Genomic DNA, 19328 nt, shown 5'->3' with positions numbered 1-19328 from the left:
TCGGCTAACTATAGTAACATGTATTTGGGCTTTGATCTTCCAATGCCAAACCTTTTATATATAGATAAGTGCATCAAGTTTTTGCTCTCCCTAAATCATACAATGCTTTCGTAAAAGCATAGCTGCTTATGGTACACGAAATTGTGAAACTACTTAGGTCAGATAACTTATCAGCTATATGCCTTGTCACAACAATACTACACGTCTGAGTCAATGCCACAGTTTCCAAGTTCCAAAAGTCAAACTTTTGAGACATCAAGTTTTTCGTTATCTTTTTATAATTGGGCAGCTCCCTCAAGGCATCAATTAGTGGGATGTTCACCTGAATCTACTTCAACATCTCCATGAATTTCTTTTATTGCTCATCCTTCTGATATTTGGCCAACCTCTGCAGGAAAGGTGCTGGAGGTGTCTTCTTTCCTGTGATTGGGGTTGAATTCTATTCAGACACTTTTTCAGATACTTCCTCCTTCCCTTGCTCAATTTCCTTTGTAATATTTTTTCTTTGTTTAGTTCTTTCTAGGCCTGTTGCATTGTTAGTTATGTTAGCTCAGTTGATTCATCTACCTCACTTGGTACTTGAACAAGTATCTCAGTTGGTCAGCTTTCACAAGCAATTTCTTATTCTAGATCAAGATCTCTCCCATTTCTTAGACTCAAAGCCACCAGCTGCTTCGGGACCTGCTCTTTTGGGTTAACATTTGTCTGCACTTTTGAACCTCAATGCCCTTGATAGCTAAGTCGTGTGATACTACCTTTTATTGCATCTAGTGGACCTTTTCTTCCATTTTCTCGTTGGACCCAATGAGTTGTTGCAATATTTCTTTAATTTCGAACAACCCGACATCTTATCTCACTATCTGTTGTTGAGGTTGTTGATAGCGAGCTACTGATTCTGTTAATTGTACCCTTGTTGCCTTTGATAAGGCACAGCCTGACCATGTGGTCGTACAACTCTAGGATTATTATCATTGTTGTAATACTGTTGTACTAGCATATACTGTTGATTCAGATGTCCTCAATTCTGACCAATTTGTCCCGGGATTCCATAGTTATTCACATAGTTCATATTCTCTTAATAGTTTTGATCGTCACTTTCACCACTCCACGAGCACACATATGGTTGATTAAAACATGTTGTGCATAATCCTCCATTTGTTGTATTAACTATGTGCACCTCCTTTTGGCCCGACTCATTAATCATTTTAGTGAGGATACTCATTTGTGTCATCAGAGGGGCCATATTTTCAGCTATGGAGCTGTTTGGGTCTAGAGCCACTAAGTGAACTACAGGAGTGATTGTGGAGTCTCTTGTTATCCGTATTTATTTTTGAGCCATTTTACCAAGTAAGACCTTAAATTCTCTGAATGATTTTCTAAAGAATACTCCACCTGCTGAAGCAACAACATTGGCCTTCAAGTTGTCTGCCAATCCCATTAGAACCTTTGACCCAACATCTGATCAGGAATGCCATGGTGTGGACACTTGGCTAACATCACCGTAAACCTCTCCCACATTTCTTGTAGTGTTTCAGATAGTTTCTGCCTGAAGCTTAATATCTCAACAACTTGCTGGGTAATCTTATTGGGTGACTTTGTTTATAAACTGCTTGACTAGTTCCTCCCAAGTGATGATGGAGTTTATGGGAAGCGAATTGAGCTAAGTCTGATCCTCTCCCGTCATTGGGAAGAGAAACAATAGTTTTATTGCATTCGGTGTCACATTCGGTTGCCTTTGCGTGACACAAATTGATAGGAAATTTTTCAGATGTTATGGATCTTCAATGTAAAACCCTAAGAACAGTTCCTTATTTTGCAACAGATGTAGCATATAGTTTGTGATTTGAAATGATTTCACTTGATCTGAGGGACTGCAATTGCGGTTGTAAGATTTTTAGCGGTGGGTTGTACCCAATCATACAAGGATGCTTCTGGCATAAGAGGTGTCACGCTCTAATCGTTCTGGTCATTCTCAATGTTTCTATTTTTCTGATTTTCTATAACGACACCCACATCTAGTTTGATTCGTTCTATTGAGTTCTGTTATCCTTTGTCTTTCTTGTTTGCTCGATTTAGTGCCTTGAAAGCTTTCTCAAGGCCTAGTTGTGCATACAATTCACTAGTTCTTGAGGAGTTTTTAGGCATGCACATGTAACACACAAGACTACAAACTTTCGAATTTCAATTTAATAAATTCCAAGTCGAGAAAGCTGAATAAACTAAGAATTCTAGAAACTCTTCTAGCCGAAATTACTAACACCGTTAATTCCTCGGCAACGGCGTAAAAATTTGATCTCGGCCTACTATATCTCCTAAGAGGTCTAGTGGTCATTGCAAATATAATCCAGTTTACAACTTTGGAGTCGAATCCTACAGGGAATTAACCTACTAATTATGATCACTAGTTTTGCAAGAATTCAAGCAATCAACCTTTAGAAAGATCAAATAATGATTTGATTGTTTCCTAGTACTAGCTAAGAGCAAAGTAATTAAAATACAGTAATTTTATAACTAACAGAGTAAATGTTGTAGATGAGATTGGAAAAGTTTAGGGTTTTGAGTTCCCAATTGTCGGAATCTCTTCTGCCACGTTTCCTATAAATTCGCCTAAGTATTTTTTACCGATCGTGAGTACTTTGAATGTTGTAATTCTCCCTCGAGAAAAAATCATAATTACTACACATATTCTCTCGAACTACGCTAGCTGGCACTAATTCACCGCTCACTATGATTGCACCAAGGTTTCGCTATTTGTATTCCCTCCTTTAGATCACCCGTATTGATTTTTCAAATACGTTAGGAGTGATGGTGTTCAATAACTATCTAAATGCGTACTTTATCTCAAGCAATACACACTAAATAGGCACAGTTATTTTAGATCTTTTCAATCAACAACAACGAAAATATAATTGAATAAGTAAGATCAATGGCATATTTATGTTAAATGCAATGGAAAATCATCCTTAAATAGGTTCTATCAAACCCAGAGTTTAACTACTGGTAAAAATATAAACAATCATCGTGATATTCAAAGACATTAAACTACAAAGTAAAGAGAAACAGAGGGAAAACTTGTTGATTCCTTGCTCCACAATGCACTGTAGTCTTTTTCTTCTCCAAAATAATGTCCAATGCTTTCCTAACTCGTTTAGAGAGTATTTAAATGTTAGGGTCAAGGTCATTGAGTCCAAATCCGGGTCGGAGTCTTTTAATTCATAAACTTTTGACCACCAGGCTACAGACATTGCGAGGCCAGGCTTATAGCGCAGCCAACCTGGCTACGCCTGGCCTGTAACACAGTCAAGCTGGCTACAGAGCTGGCTATCCTGGCATGTAGCGCGATCAAGCTAGCTACAAAGCTGGCTACACTTGGCTTGTATCCTAGCTTGGGTAATTTGCGTTTTGTGCTCTTTTCTTGCTTTTTTGTCCTCTTTTCGTGAAACTCTCGTTCGAATCTTTCTTTCGATGCTCCTATACATAAACTAACATAATTTAGCTCATATATCGCACAATTAACCACTAAACTAATAAAATATCGATAATGTTCTAAAAGTATAGCATTTTGGCGAAACATCCATAGACCAACACTCATCTATTACAATATCATACTTTGTTGATTCAACTAACAAAATAGCAATTCTTGCTATGATATCCCCATCAATAGGCCATCAATAGACCAACGCTCCTCCATTACAATATCATACTTTGAGGCCTTTTTATGTATTTTTTTGTTTATAGTTTATAAGTAGGGATTTTAACTACTTATTTACACTCCTTTACTTTTGTTATAGCTCAAAAGTTGCTCAAAGGTATTCCCAAAAACTAATGATGTGCTTTCTTGCAGGAGTGTTGGTATATGAGCCAAAAAATAAAAATCAACTCAAGAAGGAATAATTATGGACAAATACCAAAACAAGGCTAAAAGGGTAAAATGCAGACCGCACATTGAGTACGACCGCAAAACATGAAGAAAGCCTATGACAGGAATTCCTTACAAAGTGCGGACCACACAATTCTTGTGCGGCCGCAGAAAATAAAGTTCAGAGAGATGGGCGACCGCACTCTGAATTATGCGTTCTGCAGGAGTCCCCCATGCCAAAGCCCAAGGTCAAGAAGTGCGAACCACACTATTATCGTGTAGTCGTAGAAGCAAGAGTGCGGCCACACTCATAAATTTGCGGTCCGCAGAAGTTGAAGAAGTGCGGCCGCAACTCAGAATTGTGCGGACGAAGAAGTCCAACCTATCAAGCCAGGTTTCAAAGTGCGAACCGCACATAAAATTGTGCGGCCGCATAACCTTCGCATGGGTAATTTTGTACGATAATTTTAGCTGGGTATAAATTCATTATATTAGTTTAACATTTTAACATTAGAGTTTCTTCCCTTAATCATCTATTATAAATTTTATCTTAGTTTCTTCTTTAATTTCTTCATTTTTCACGAGTAGTTAAATTTTTAGCTAGGGTTGTCATCCAACCCTAGTACGGGTACTTAATGAGTGTTTGATTTAGGGCTTGTTTGTGATTGGGTTAGTGATATTTAGCCTAGTTCTTGCTTGAATTTGAGAATTAATGGTTGCAAACATTGATTCATGCCTAATTAACTTAGTCTCTACTTGAGAAATAGAGACTAAGTCTAAGAAAATTTGGCTAACAAGAAATTGGGGTGAACACAAGAAAATTGATAGCCCCAATTAAAGGGTTGAATCTTGATATAGCAAGAACCGATTTGAGTGTTTATCACTTGTTCTGTGCAATACCCATTTGGACTTGAGAAAGCCAAATTGGATAAAATCATTCTTACTACCGAGAGCTATTTAGTGGGTAATTGCGTGTGATTGCTATATTATGACTCGGATCAAACAAACTTGCTCTAGAGCCTATAATCCGTTAGGTAACCACCTAAGTGAAAGTCACGACCCTAGATCTTTTATAATCTTGAAAAATAATAATACTAAAAACATAGTCTCTAAAGCATTAGTATAATCATTAGAAGTATAAAGAAATAACCAATCATATGGAAGTGCAATCTTGGGCACGTCATACACTAAACTTGGTATATACATAATCTCACATAAAGCTCTCTGTGGAATCGACCCCAACTCGCGTTGGGTATTTATAATTGCATCGACCGCCTCACAATCCTAATTAGTGGTGTGAGTTTGGGCGACATCAATAGCGTAGTGCTTGTACAAGATATTAAATCTTCAAATTATAAACACATGATAGTAATAGTAAATTAATATTATGAAGGGTTAAATTAATTTAATTTACTAAGATGCAATCCATGTGTTTGCGATATGTTATCTTAGATCTTGTTGTAAAAATAATTACTATTTACTAATATGAAGATTTGAGTAGTATAATTTGAAGTTCTAAATATTTTTACTATTAAAAAATATAAGTATTTCTATCTTTCTTAGTAAAAATTTTGTACCTTTTTCTACGAATTTTAATATTATCTAAGCCAAATTAACATAAAAATCTTTTAATTTGTTTTGGACCCCCAAAAGTTTGGTGGTCTAAAACAAAGGCTTTATGATCTCTTGAAAACAGCTTGGGTGATTGAAATCTTCTATGATGACCCAATAGGTCATTTTGAGTTTTAGCCTTTATCTCTATGTTCTGAGGCCTCGATTAGCTTCATTTAGTGATTTTCGATCTGCATGCACAATCCGTGTCTTATTCCGGAAAGTCTTTTTTGTTAATTAAAGAAAATGTTAAATTTTGTATTAAGAATGATTTGAGTTGACTAAGTTCAATATTTTATGTAAACAAACCCGGATCAGTATTTTGAAGGTCACAGTGGGTCCGTATCATAATTTGGGACTTGGACGTATGCCCGGAATTGAATTGGAAGTCCCTAACTTGATTTAATGTGATTTATAGACAACTAGTAATTTGAATGTTTAAAAAATTTTGACCGTAAGTTGACTTTGTTGCTACAGGATTCGAATATCAGTTCCGAAACTTGGTATAAGTTTATTATACTATTTATGACTTGTCTGCAAAATTTGGTGTAAAACGGAGCTGATTTGACCTGATTCGGTCATTCGATTGTAAATTTGAAAGTTCTTAAGTTTCATTGAAAATTTCATACAATTTGATATTCAATTTGTGGTTATAGATGTTATTTTATTATTTTAATCATGTGAGTAAGTTCGTATGATGATATTACACTCGTATGCATGTTTGGTTTGGATCCCGAGGGGCTCGGGTGAGTTTTGGACCCGTTTTAGAGTGTTTGGGAGAGTTTTGGTGTTACTAATGTGTGAACTGGTATTGCAGGCTTCACAAATACGATGTTGTAAGTCACATTTGCGATGTATGGCCTAGTTTGTTAGGGTCGCATTTGGGAATTGATTGTTTGCAATTGCAAAGGTGGCCTGGGATCAGCAGTGATTGCATTTGCGATCATTTGATCGTTTTTGCGAAGATCCAATGTTCTTATTTGCGAACCTGTTATCGCAATTGCAATGGAACCATAGATGTGAGGAGTTATCTTTTGAATGACTTCTTCGCATATGTGGGATTCACGTTTGGGAGTCCCAGATCGCATTTGCGATACCTGCGACTGGACAAAAAACTGAGGGACAGGATTTTTACCCTCATTTTCATATTTTGGAACCCTAAACTAGGTATGAGGCAATTTTAAAGAGGAAATTTTATCTACAAACTTTGGGTAAGTGACTAATCATATTCCATCGATTTATTTTAGATTTTAACATCAAAATCATGTGAATCAAAGTAAAAAATTGTGAAACCTTGTGCAGTTTTTGAAAAATAAGAATTTTAGTTTTGAGAGTCGATTTGGACTCGGATTTTGAAACTAATCACATATATGAACTCCTGGGGTCATGGGTAGTCGACATCTATCATTGGACACAGGTTTCGACTGGCCGGCCCCCAGTTGACTTTTGTTTACTTTTTGAGAAAAGTATAAAGATCTAATTAGTTTTATCTTTCGTAATTGATTTTCCTAACATTGTTTGATGATATTAAGTCGATTTTAGTTAGACTCGGTTGGTTGGGAGGCGAATTTTAGAGGAAAGGCCCTGGTTGAGCTTTGATTTGATTGTAGAGCGAGGTAAGTGTTGGATCTAACCTTGACTTGAGGAAATTTGAAAAATATGAACTATGTGTTTTATGGATTAATTGAGGAAAGGACGTATATGCGAGGTGACGAGTGCATATACACTGTTAAGATATTTGTTTCCATGTTTCTCGTTATTTCATGACTTTATTTATCCCATTTCTTAATTGTTACGTGCTTTAATTGCTTTATATGTCATAATTTATTATTTGTCATTTAATTATTCTTGTATCGAATTGATCGTCCCTTCCATGACGCTGTGCTTATTTGCTACTTGCCTCAACTGTTTTACTTGCACACTTTAATTGTCACATGTTTTACTTGTCCTGTTGTTTCTCCTTGTAATATTTGTAGCATTCCTTTGATTATTATGTGGTTCCTTTATTGCTTTGCTCTCATACCCTTTGATTGTGGAGATTCTTGTAAATTGAATTATTGAATTTTTTATGTTTATTGAAATTATTTGTGGATCGGGTTGTATGCTGCAAAGGTTTGTGTTGAAATGGTGGAATAAGGTAGGACTATGATATTGATAATGGTGATATGGTGGGATCGGGTTGCACACCGAAATAGTTTGTGTACGTAATAATTGATATTGATAAATGATGATATGGTGGAATAAGGGAGGATTATGATATTGATTAATGATGATATGGTGGAATATGGGAGGGTTATGATATTGGTTAATGATGACATGGTGGGATCAGGTTGCGCGCTGCAACGGATGATTTACGTTATACTTGATATTGATAAAAAATGTTACAGTGGGATGGGGTTGCACGATGCAACAGATTGTGTGTGTTGTACTTGTCGATGTTGTTGTATTAATTTCAGCATTATTATATGAGATTACGAGGTTTGTTATGCTGGGTTTTCTGATCGTGAGGTTTGAGTTCATTGTCGTAAATTAACTGCTATACTTTCATTCCTTATTTCGCCCCTATTATTATTATTATTATTACTACTACATACATGTTATTGTAAGTGTCCCACTATAGCCTCGTCACTACTTCGTCGAGGTTAGGCTCGGCACTTACAGAGCATGAGGTCGGTTGTACTCATATTACACTCTGCACTTCTTGTGCAGATACCATAGTGGGTCCTAGCGGTGTTCAATAGTTTTAGCTCGGATCCAGTTGTTGACGGAGACTTGAGGTACAATTGCACATCGTTCGCAGCCCTGAAGTCCCCTTCCCTCCTATCTTTACTTTTTTTTTTTAGTTTCAAAACAGTGTATTTATTTCAGACCATATTTGTATCACTCTAGATGTTCATGTACTCGTGACACTAGTTACTGGGTTATGTTTAGACTTGTTATTCAGTATTATCATACTATGTTTTAGGCTTATATCGTTTCCATTGTCATTATCTTGTTGTAAATTGTTAAAATCAGTAAATTTTCTATTCACGCCGGCTTGCCTAGCAAGAAAATGTTATGTGTCATCATGATCCCAAAATTTAGAATTTCGGGCCGTAACACTTTCCCTAAATTCATCCTGTGTTTCTTTATTTTTTAAACCCTGAGTTTGTTTTTATCTACTTAAAGCTCCGCTCTCTCCCTCTCTTGTGACTGCTCTCTAGTCTCACTACAACAATTCAAACCCGCCAATTCGCCCTGTACTATTTTGACCCTTTGCCTTCCATACGTTGACTTCCCCAACTCCTTTCCATTCTTTTTTTTTTGTTCTTTATAATTTTTTGAAAGAACGAAAAGATATGCGCATAAAGAAAAGAGTAGCAAGACCAAGAAAGTCCCACGATGAGATTTTAGTTTTACACTGGTTAGATGCAGAATAAACTTCTAGATATTAGACAGTAACTTCAAATTTCAATGTTATGAATTATACCAATTCTTGAGGGCCTTTTCCCAATCTTATTTATACTCCATCTCACTTTCACTTTTTGCACATCCATTAAAAGAACATTAAGCACTTACACCTAATGCGATTCAGCACTGATCAATCTCTAACTTCAATGATTAGTAATCCGTTCCGTCATTTTAATTGATTTTTTTGTTGTTATTTTCGTACATATTAAATTTTTTATCTTTTATCATTAATTAATAATAAAATAATAATTTTAATTTGTTCATTAAAAATATAACAAATACTTCTAGACTCTTTATTGAAGATAAATTTGAAAAACCAATTAATAACAAATTAATGGGGTGAATTTTAGTTGAGCTTAATAAATTCCAGACCAAATAGAACGAGATTCTTGTATAGTGGGAAGAATATAAAAGCATTAATTAGTGCGTTCAGTATAATATGATAGACGAAAAATGTAATATCGTAAATGTGCAATGAATGCAAGAAACGACAATGGTTATAGTGTAAAGGAACTGTCACCCAATGATTATGTGATTGAGTGTCTCTTCTCTCTGATGACGTGAAAAGGTATACCGTTGATATGAATGTGGAATCTTTTAGATTTATGGACAAAGATTGAATAACATACACTTGAATAAAGTGAATAAGACAATTCCTTCGTATATCTCTCTCTTGACTTTACAATGTGTTTCTTAGTTCTCAAAAGGCAGATCCCCTCATTGTTCATTGTCTCATCCTATTTATAAGGAACATTCCCCAAAAAACCCTAAAAAGTACAACACAGAGAATATCCAAAGGAATATTTTTCCTGTCTCTCTCTAAGTTCAAGTTACCGTTGTTATTTCATTTCAGTTGCCCGCTTTAGGTCGTCGGCCTTTATCACAACGACCGTCGGTCGCGGTGTCGTAGTCGACCACATCCTATGTCTTGCTTATCCATTATCGTGGTTGCCAAATTTGGACCTATACACTTTACTCTAAGTGCAACTGCAAAAAGAAGTTAATTTTTTCTTGATATCTGAAAAAATCAAATATTATGAACCACAAGAAAAAAGTCAAAAAATCAATTAAAAATCGGGAGAGTGTAGCTCTTTATAGAACATTTATTAGATGGGTGACAATACGGCTGAAGTTTATTATTCTTTCTTAAGTTTTCATTGGAACGACTATTCTAGCAAAGCACAAGTAAATAGGACAAGGGCATTAAAAGAGAAAAGTGTCGTGATAAGTGAATAAGGCTTTTACACATAAATTATTTAATTTTTTTTTTTTAATTTCAATATTGTAAAATGTCATGAAGGTCTATTTCTTCTCACATTTAGCTCCATAGAAGGAAAGATCATAACCATCTTATCTTAACAATTCCCTAGAAGACATAACTCTTAAACACGCAGTGAATAAGGTAGTTTTCACCTTTATTTGGTGAAAATTATATTATTATTTTTGGTTTTGTTTGTTTATTACTTTCTCCGGTCTAAAATAAGTAATTTTTTAGATGTTTTCATACAGATTAATAAATTCGCCTTTTAGCTTTAATTAGCAATAAATTGATTATATTAACCTTTGCTAACACTTCACATAAATATTCCTAACACATACTTCAATACTATTTACTCCAAGGGTATTATAGGAAAAAAATAATTAATTCATTCTTAAAATTTGAACAAATTATTTATTTTGGATCCTAAAAAAGGCTAAAAATCACTTATTTTGGACCGGAGTGACTAGTAATTACGGTAGTCGTTTCACCGATCATTTTTCCTCTTTTTTATTTTTTATTTTTTAAAAATTATCTGATAGAGTGACTGAGCAAAAATAGGGCACGGAGCACCAAGTATTCCAGCATGAGGCGTGTAGGGTTAAAAAAGTCTACTTCAACTTTTAGAACTTTTATTTAATACGGGGTGTGGGGCATTTGCTACTTTTTGCCCTTTGCTTAGAGATGGGCGGAATCAGAATTCTCAGTAAAAGAACAACTTTAATTTATTATCCCTGTGTATATCTTGGAATATACACACACTACACCATCTCAGCGAAGTGCAAACAAACAATTAATTAAAAGTAAATAAAACTATTCATCTCATCTCAGGCCCCCACCTTCTGTTTGCCCTTACCTCTCTGTCCCTCTTGTCGATTTCTCATAGTTTTTGGATATCTGGGATTTTGCCTCTCTCTCTCTCTCTCTTTTCTTCTATGGCATTGACTACTGTTTTTAACAACTTTAGGGTTCGTTTGATACGAGGTATAAGAATGATATAAAAATTTAATACCACCTTAATACTCTGTTTGGTTAGTAAATCAGATATAAGTTATTTCGGTATTAATTTTAACACTGAAATAATTTATACCTTATAAAAGGTGGGATAATTAGCACCGGTATAATTTATACCTTCTTCTTGGAAATTATGCAATTGTAATTCTTAATACAATATACCAAACAATGAATAAACAACAATCCCAACATAACTAATCCCATCATAACTTATCCCAATATAACTTATACTGACATAACTTATACCGGTATAAATCGTATTCCACCCAAACGGTCCCTTATATTATTTCTTTCGATTTACTATAAGTGATTGTTTTGCTTTTGATACGTACCTTAAGATATTACTAACGGTAAATGGTCTGATATGTCCCTCTACTATTAACAATTGTTTAAAAATATCCTTCGTTATATTATCGAGTCAAAAAACTCCTTACTGTTACACTATCAAACAAAAATGTCCCTAAACAGACGGAATATACATGTGGCGTTGATTTAAGGCTCAAGGCCATCTGATTCATTTTAATAACCCAAATTGGACTGAATTCGCTCCAACCCACATACTTGACATCCAAATCCAAATCTGGGTTTAACCAGCTCACCATTTTCACCTTTTCCACAACAAACTCGAAAATACTATGATACTTATTCATATAAACCCAGATTGTAAAAATTGAATCTGTAAGAAGGGCAATTTAGGAAAATTTACCTCAAGATTCGTATGTGTGGCGGTCATGGAAAGAAGGGCATCATTTTAGTGTAATTTCGAGCAGGTTTCCGGCATTGTATCTAGCAATTATTAAAATAATTTTTTAGTATAATTTCTATCAACTATTATTAACACGAGCAGATTTCTAATTAAGGTCATCAATTTTTTTTATCAATATGAGCAGCTATCTAAAGGTCACAGGAAAAATAAAAACCAACAAGCATATTTGAGAATTTCAGTGGGACCTGGCTAGGTTCTATTTTCCGGCGAAGTTAAAAAAAAAAAAGCAAAACCTCTGATTTTTTTAGATCCAATAAATTGGAAAGAAGAAAAAGAAAATAAGTAGAAGAAAATGAAGGAAGGGAGTAAGGCGGTGGTGTTTTTTTTTTTTTGAAAAAGATAGCAAAAATAATGCAGTGGTATTTTGGCAAAGATTTGGAGTGGTGTTGGCTTTGTAATTATTCCGGCGAGTTTCACCGGGTCCATTCGCTTATTTGGTGGAATGGGTTTGTTGTTTGGATGATGAAACACGAAGAAAAACAAGAAGAGAAAAAGGAGAGGGAGAGAGGGGGGGGGGGGGGGGGGAAGATAGTGCATGTTAGTACTATAGGAGGAATTTTCCAGTGAGCTTCCATATTTTTCGGTGGTTTTGGTGTGAGGTGAGAGAAGAAAAGATGGCCGTGTCTGGTGGGGTTATTTTAGGGGAGGGGGTTTAGGGTCGGATAATCGCCGAATAATAGAGGTATTGGGTATTTTAAATTGGGGATGTGTCAACCAAAATCTGAGAGTGACATGTGTCTATTCCGTTTGTTTAGGGATATTTTTGTTTAATATTATAACGGTTTGGAATTTTTTGGCCCGATAGTATAACTAAAGATATTTTTAAACAATTGTTAATAGTAGAGGGACATATCAAACCCTTTACCGTATTACTAATTCCTAAAAAAATAAGTATTTTGATTAAATTATCCTTAATTAAAATTCACATATTGTTAATTTGATACATTGAAATATATAAATAAGGACAAATTTGAAAAACTAAAGTTAATTCATTCTTGATAATATAGAAATGATATTTATTTTGAACAAAAAAAAAAAATGACTTATCATTATCACGGAGAGGAGAGAAAGGGAGTAGTATCTCTTTGAATCCTGGGTACCCGCTGCCCTATATACCCCTCTCTTCCTTTATCTTTAAAGTTAACCCAACATCAACAATTGACTCATCACAAAAAGCAAACCCATCTCAGGCCTCTTTAATAGATCCCTCTGTTCCATAAATTCATCGTCCTAGTTAAGAAACAAAAATATTGTAAGTTTGAACTCTCAGTAGTGGATTGTGAATTTGTGAGGTCAATCTACAAGGCTTATTTCCTCATACTCCCTTCCAAAAAATGGATGTAAGCACTGATCTCCGCTTACTGTTTTTTTTTGTGGTAAAGTTCAGGTGCTGATTTTGTGGATTTTTTTCTTTTGTTATAGGAGAGCAATTATTACTTGATGAATAGGAGCCACATTCCAGCATTTGGTAGCTGGGACTGTAACGATGATTTCCCAGTTCCTTTCACGGAATGCTTTGAATCAGCTAGACAAGCTGATTTGTTTCGTTACAGCTACTCTAACGACCGTGATTTATACGTAGCGGGAGATCTCTACCAGAACGACATTGTCACTCCAGCCATGATTGTCGTTCCTCGTCGTAAGGTAATTATTACTAGTACTACCTCTCCCAATTTACCCATCTTTCGAGATTTGAACTTCTACTTAGACATAGAATTTTTAACATAAAAGTTATATATTTAAAACTACACAAAAGTATTACTCTGTATAAGTCAAAATATTTAAAATTGTAATTCTGTCTGACTCGACATTTGAATATCATTAAGTAAATTGGGATGGAGGAAGTATTTCTGTTAGCCTCTATTGTCCTTTACCTCCATTTTAAGACTTGTAGTACTCCCTCCGTTTAACATCATACTCATATTAATTGATATATATTTTTATTGATTTTGAGAAAATAATTGAAATAAGTAAAAAGGATGAGTAAAAGTAATTTGAAAAAAGAAATTATCTTTTCTTTATACTAAAAGGGACGAGTAAAAGTAAGATAAGTAAGATGGAGGAGTGATTATTAAGGAGGGAACAGTTTTTAGTCTGTAGTTAATCAGATAGTTGAAAACGAGGCAGAACATGTGAAAGCATTAAATGTTTTAGGTTGTGCTGCTTTAAACGCATGTCTTCTGAAATACTCTCCATTAGTGATTGAAGTTCCTCATCTTTTAAGGATGCATCACACTTTGAATTTAATTAAGGCACCACCTTTTTGCCCTAAATTTATTCAGTTTAATAGAAGCATTTAATGACCAATGGGATGTGTTAATTAATGGGTTCATATAATTATTACTACAGTAAACTGAGAATTAAGCATATGATTGTATTTCTACAGAGAAAAGCAAGTAGTAATGAAGTTGGAGGAAAGAAGGAGGCGTGGGTGGTACGCGATTATGAATATGATGTGAAAAAAGCAGCAACTCCATCTCCTCCACCACCACCAACACCACCTAAAAGGGCAGTAGATGAAGATCTTTACAAGATTTCCCCTGAATTGCTCTACTCTAAGTCTAAAAGGGTACCCCATTCTTCTCCTAATCTTTATTTTGTTTTATCATTGCTTTTTAATCACTTTTCCCCCATCCTCATCCCATAATTAGAGGGACATGTCCTATGTACTTGACCTACAAAGTCAAAATGATCGCCTTACTTTTATTAAGTAATGAATAGTGTACGAAATATAGTGGTAAATAAAATTCTTGTAATACGCAAATTTTTGTTGCGTAATTACAATCAGGTTGCAGTACATGAGAGGGGTTGCTCTGATTGTAAGCAACCTTCACTTTCAACCAAGAGGTTGTGAGTTCGAGTCTCCCAAGAGCAAGGTGGGAAGTTCTTGGAAGGAAGGATGCCGAGGGTCTAATTGGAAACAGCCTCTCTACTTCAATGTAGAGGTAAGGTTTGCGTACACACTACCATTCTCAGAACCCATTAAGTGGAATTATACTGGGTTGTTGTTGCAGTACATCCTAAATCCAAAGGAGATACTAGTAGTTACTGTAATTTTTTTATAAAGAAAAAACAAAAGTTGAACCTCAGTGCATTATCTAAGACTATATATAATTATCATATTGTATTACATTATCTAGTAGTAATATATATGTTACCTTGGGGGGGTCATTTGGTACGCGGACTATATTATCCTGAGATTATAATCTGGACTATTTTATCTCACCTGGGAGGTGGGATAAAATAATCCCAAGTTTAATGGGATAAGATGAGATATTCAGGATTAAGCTCTGGGATTAAATTTATATTGTATTAGGTTGGCGGGATAAATTTATACTACCAATCAGACACAATATAAATTTAATCTCACAGCTTACCATGCCTTATCCCGCCTACCAAACGGACACCTTAGGCTTTTTTATGCTAAACTTTTTGTTAATTTCTTTTTGCAGAAAGGCGTTAGGGGATTCTTTTCGATGTGCCTGCGGCCAACTTGTGCTTCTTGATCCTGCAAGAGCTTAAAGCTGCTTGCAAACAAAGAAAGATTCAGAACATATAGGAGTACTGGTTTCATATTGAATAGTAGAATTGTCTATATTAATTCTAAAAGAACTTAGTATAGAGATGTTTGAAGTATTTCTTGGGTTTATTACCAGTAGTACAAAGTGGCCCAAAAACAGATAGAATCTTGGCCAGCCCAAGAAGATAAATATCCATCATTGTCTTATGATGATCACTAAGAAGCCTCCTTTAGTCTCTACTCTATTGCTGGTATATATGTTTCCTTTTGGAAGTATTTTGATGTCCTACTATTATTGCGCTAGTGTTTTGGCTTCTCCAACTTTAAATATATATATATAATGGAGGACTTTAATAAAGGTTTGGGTTAAAAAGCTAAAACTACTTTATGAGAAAAAAATAATAATTAAGGCTCCCTAGGCTCGTGTCTTTATTATGTTGTCCTCTGCTTTTTCCTTCTTTATTCTTCTATGCTTTTGTCTACTGACGACAGTGACCTTAATTGACAAAACTCTAAAGTGGCAACCAGCTAACTGTGCTTAGGAAGTACCCGACATACCTTTTAATTTCTTACTAATAGAATGTCACCCACTAATTATAAGGTTACCTCCGTCAACATCGATGCAATCACGCGACATATACTTTTAAGTTCCACAAATAATTAAGTGCCGATCATTTTTTAGTTTGTTAATATATGGTTTTAAATTGGATAAACAGGTCTTGCAAGGAAAAGCTAGGCGAACTTATGAGGTAAAAATAATGGATGCTTAAACTTATATAAAAAGGATGCAGTGTGTTTATACATAAACTAATTTTGCTTAATGTATTATCACCTCATTAATTCACTTGACCATAATAAATTAATATCATTTGATGTAAATGTCAGTATGACTAAAATTTTGTTTGAACTTCTGGTGAGTCTGGTAAAAAAAGTCTTCGTCAAGAAAGAACCGCTTAAAAACCATTGAAAAGAAAAAGAAGTCTAAACCTTCTCGCCTTTTGCTAAAGATAGTGTCTTTCTGATGGTTCTTCTTTCAATAAAAGAAGAGTAGAGGAGCTTGCAAGAAAAGAAAGGAGGTGAAAACATCGACCGCTTTGAACAAATAGAAATGCGCAAATTGTAAGAAGTGATAAAAGGAGAAGAAAAGTACAATAGTCTCAACTTGTGAAAATGGTCAAAATGAATGTGCCCTTTAGCGAGCATGCGAACCATCTCTCTAATAAGGCATGCTTTCCAGTTTCTAGACACTTTGACCGCTTGGTTATGCCTAAGGGTGGTAAATGGGTTATTTGTGTAATGATTCGGCCGGTCGTTTGAGAGTTCATTTACTGTTCATTTTATGCTTAGTAGCTGCTATGTGACTTGCCGGGGCAGTTGGATCGGTTCCGGGGAGGTTTCGGAATGAGTTTGGACACTTAGTCTCAAAGTTGAAAGCTTAAGTTGAAAAGAATAACTGGATGTTGACTTGTGTGTAAATGGATCCGCAATGGAGTTTTGATGGTTTCGTTAGCTCCGTTGGGTGATTTTGGTCTTAGGAGCATGTTCGGATAGTGATTTGGAGGTCCGTAATGGAATTATGCTTAAAATGGCGAAAGTTAAAAATTTAGAAGTTTGATCGAGAGTTGACTTTGTGGTTACCGGGCTCAGATTAGGGTTCCGGGAGTTGGAGTAGGTCTGTTGTATCATTTGTGACTTGTTCGCAAAATTTGAGGTCAATCGGACGTGATTTGATAGGTTTCAGCATCGAAAGTACAAGTTAGAAGTTTAATAGTTCATTAGGCTTGAATCGATACGTGATTCATGGTTTTAGTGTTGTTTGATGTGATTTGAAGGTTCGACTAAGTTTGTATCGTATTTTGGCACTTATTGGTATATTTGGTTGAAGTTGCGGGGGCCTCGGGTGGAGTTCAGATGGTTAACCGATCAAGATTTGAAATTGAAAGATTGCTGAAGCTGGGAGCCTTCTGGTGTGTTCGCACCTGCGAGGCTATTAGACGCAGGTGCAACGCCGCAGGTACAACTGGACTGGCACAAAAGCGAGGTTGGTCTTGCTTTGGGAGTATCGCAGGTGCGGAGGGAGGAGTGCACCTGCGAGTCCGCAGAAGCGAAATGGTGGTCGCAGGTGCGGAATTTGGAACTTGGCTTTGGGCACGCAGAAGCGGACGTTGGGTCACAGGTGCGAGTCTTTGGCTGCAGAAGTGGCAGGTCAGGGGTTGAGTGTAAGTATGCGGGTGCGAATTTTTAACCGCAGAAGCGGTTAAATAGACCGCAGAAGTGGAACCACTGACAGTGCATATTAATTCGAGAGTTCGCGATTTTATTATTTTTGGATATTTCAAACTCGGGCTAAGGCGATTTTTGAGAGGATTTTCGAGGGTTTCTTGAGGTAAATCACTTGTGGTCATTTTTAATTAATAATTTTGTTTTCCCATTGAATTTTCCACCTAGTTTGTGTGTTTTTGATGTGTAATTTTGGGAGTTTGAGGTAATGCTGTATTTTGGCCCGAGCTCGGGCCTTAGTGGGCCTAACGGGCCGGGCCTCGCGGTCCCGGGCTTCGTGGTCCTGGGTTCTGGAGGTCCCGGGCCTGGCGGTCCCGGTCTTCGTGGGCTCAATGGGTGGAACCGGTCCGTGACGGGCCTAAGCCCACATGGTCCTGTGCTTAACGGGCCGGGCTCGTGGGCTTCGCGGGCCTAGCGGGCCTAGCGGGCTTTTTTTCTCTTTCTTTTAAGACAATTTCTTGTAGTATCATGGCTATATTAAAAATATATATGTAGTATATATGTATATCTAATTATTAAAGTGCTTGACGAAAAAGAAAATAACAAAACAATAGTAAAACACTAAATTGTCATGCATAATATATTTTCTTGTAGTATATTATATTGTATCTTATGTATATATATATTCTCTTATATATTTTCTTGTAGTATATATATTGTATATTATGTATATATTGTAGCATAATATATTTTCTTGTAGTATATATATTGTATCTTATGTATATATGTTCGCATAATATATTTTCTTGTAGTATATATATTGTATATTATGTATATATTGTAGCATAATATATTTTCTTGTAGTATATTATATTGTATCTTATGTATATATATTCTCTTATATATTTTCTTGTAGTATATATATTGTATATTATGTATATATTGTAGCATAATATATTTTCTTGTAGTATATATATTGTATATTATGTATATATTGTAGCATAATATATTTTCTTGTAGTATATTATATTGTATCTTATGTATATATATTCTCTTATATATTTTCTTGTAGTATATATATATTGTATATTATGTATATATTGTAGCATAATATATTTTCTTGTAGTATATATATTGTATCTTATGTATATATGTTCGCATAATATATTTTCTTGTAGTATATATATTGTATATTATGTATATATTGTAGCATAATATATTTTCTTGTAGTATATTATATTGTATCTTATGTATATATATTCTCTTATATATTTTCTTGTAGTATATATATTGTATATTATGTATATATTGTAGCATAATATATTTTCTTGTAGTATATATATATTGTATATTATGTATATATTTTCGCATAATATATTTTCTTGTAGTATATTATATTGTATCTTATGTATATATATTCTCTTATATATTTTCTTGTAGTATATATATTGTATATTATGTATATATTGTAGCTTATAAATAATTCTAAGTATAGACAAAGAAATATTGCGAAAAGAAGCTCATGGGTAGAAGCAATAAATTTTATTACCAAAAAATGGCATATCTTTCTTAGTCATCCTTCCCCCAATGGAATGAGCACAACAAGGTACTAATACCACCATTAGAAGGA

At 35.0% G+C, this 19328-nt stretch overlaps 1 protein-coding gene across 2 annotated transcripts; it reads left to right on the top strand.

The window, feature by feature from the left end:
* The first annotated feature begins 13001 nt into the window (after positions 1–13001).
* Positions 13002–15728, top strand: LOC107759784 (uncharacterized). 2 transcript variants are annotated; one of them, XM_075244858.1, is made up of 4 exons: positions 13002–13298; positions 13381–13602; positions 14345–14527; positions 14747–15392. In XM_075244858.1, exons 1-4 carry the CDS (start codon positions 13293–13295, stop codon positions 14810–14812), a joined length of 477 nt encoding a protein of 158 aa, XP_075100959.1. In that variant the 5' UTR covers positions 13002–13292; the 3' UTR covers positions 14813–15392. The 2 variants fall into 2 exon arrangements, with proteins under 2 accessions (XP_075100959.1, XP_016433281.1); XM_016577795.2 differs by lacking the exon at positions 14747–15392 and adding an exon at positions 15411–15728 and having other exon boundaries at positions 13006–13298.
* Positions 15729–19328: the final 3600 nt, after the last annotated feature.

The sequence above is a fragment of the Nicotiana tabacum genome, chromosome 22, assembly GCF_000715075.1.
Source record: "Nicotiana tabacum cultivar K326 chromosome 22, ASM71507v2, whole genome shotgun sequence".
Classification (NCBI taxonomy): domain Eukaryota; kingdom Viridiplantae; phylum Streptophyta; class Magnoliopsida; order Solanales; family Solanaceae; genus Nicotiana; species Nicotiana tabacum.
This window is presented reverse-complemented; position numbering and strand designations above follow the sequence as displayed.

Bases quoted from the DNA above. Each gene is read 5' to 3' on its own strand.
- LOC107759784 (XM_075244858.1), top strand. The intron at 13,603-14,344 runs GTAATTATTACT...GTATTTCTACAG, and splicing joins TTGTCGTTCCTCGTCGTAAG to AGAAAAGCAAGTAGTAATGA. The intron at 14,528-14,746 runs GTACCCCATTCT...AATTACAATCAG, and splicing joins TCTACTCTAAGTCTAAAAGG to GTTGCAGTACATGAGAGGGG.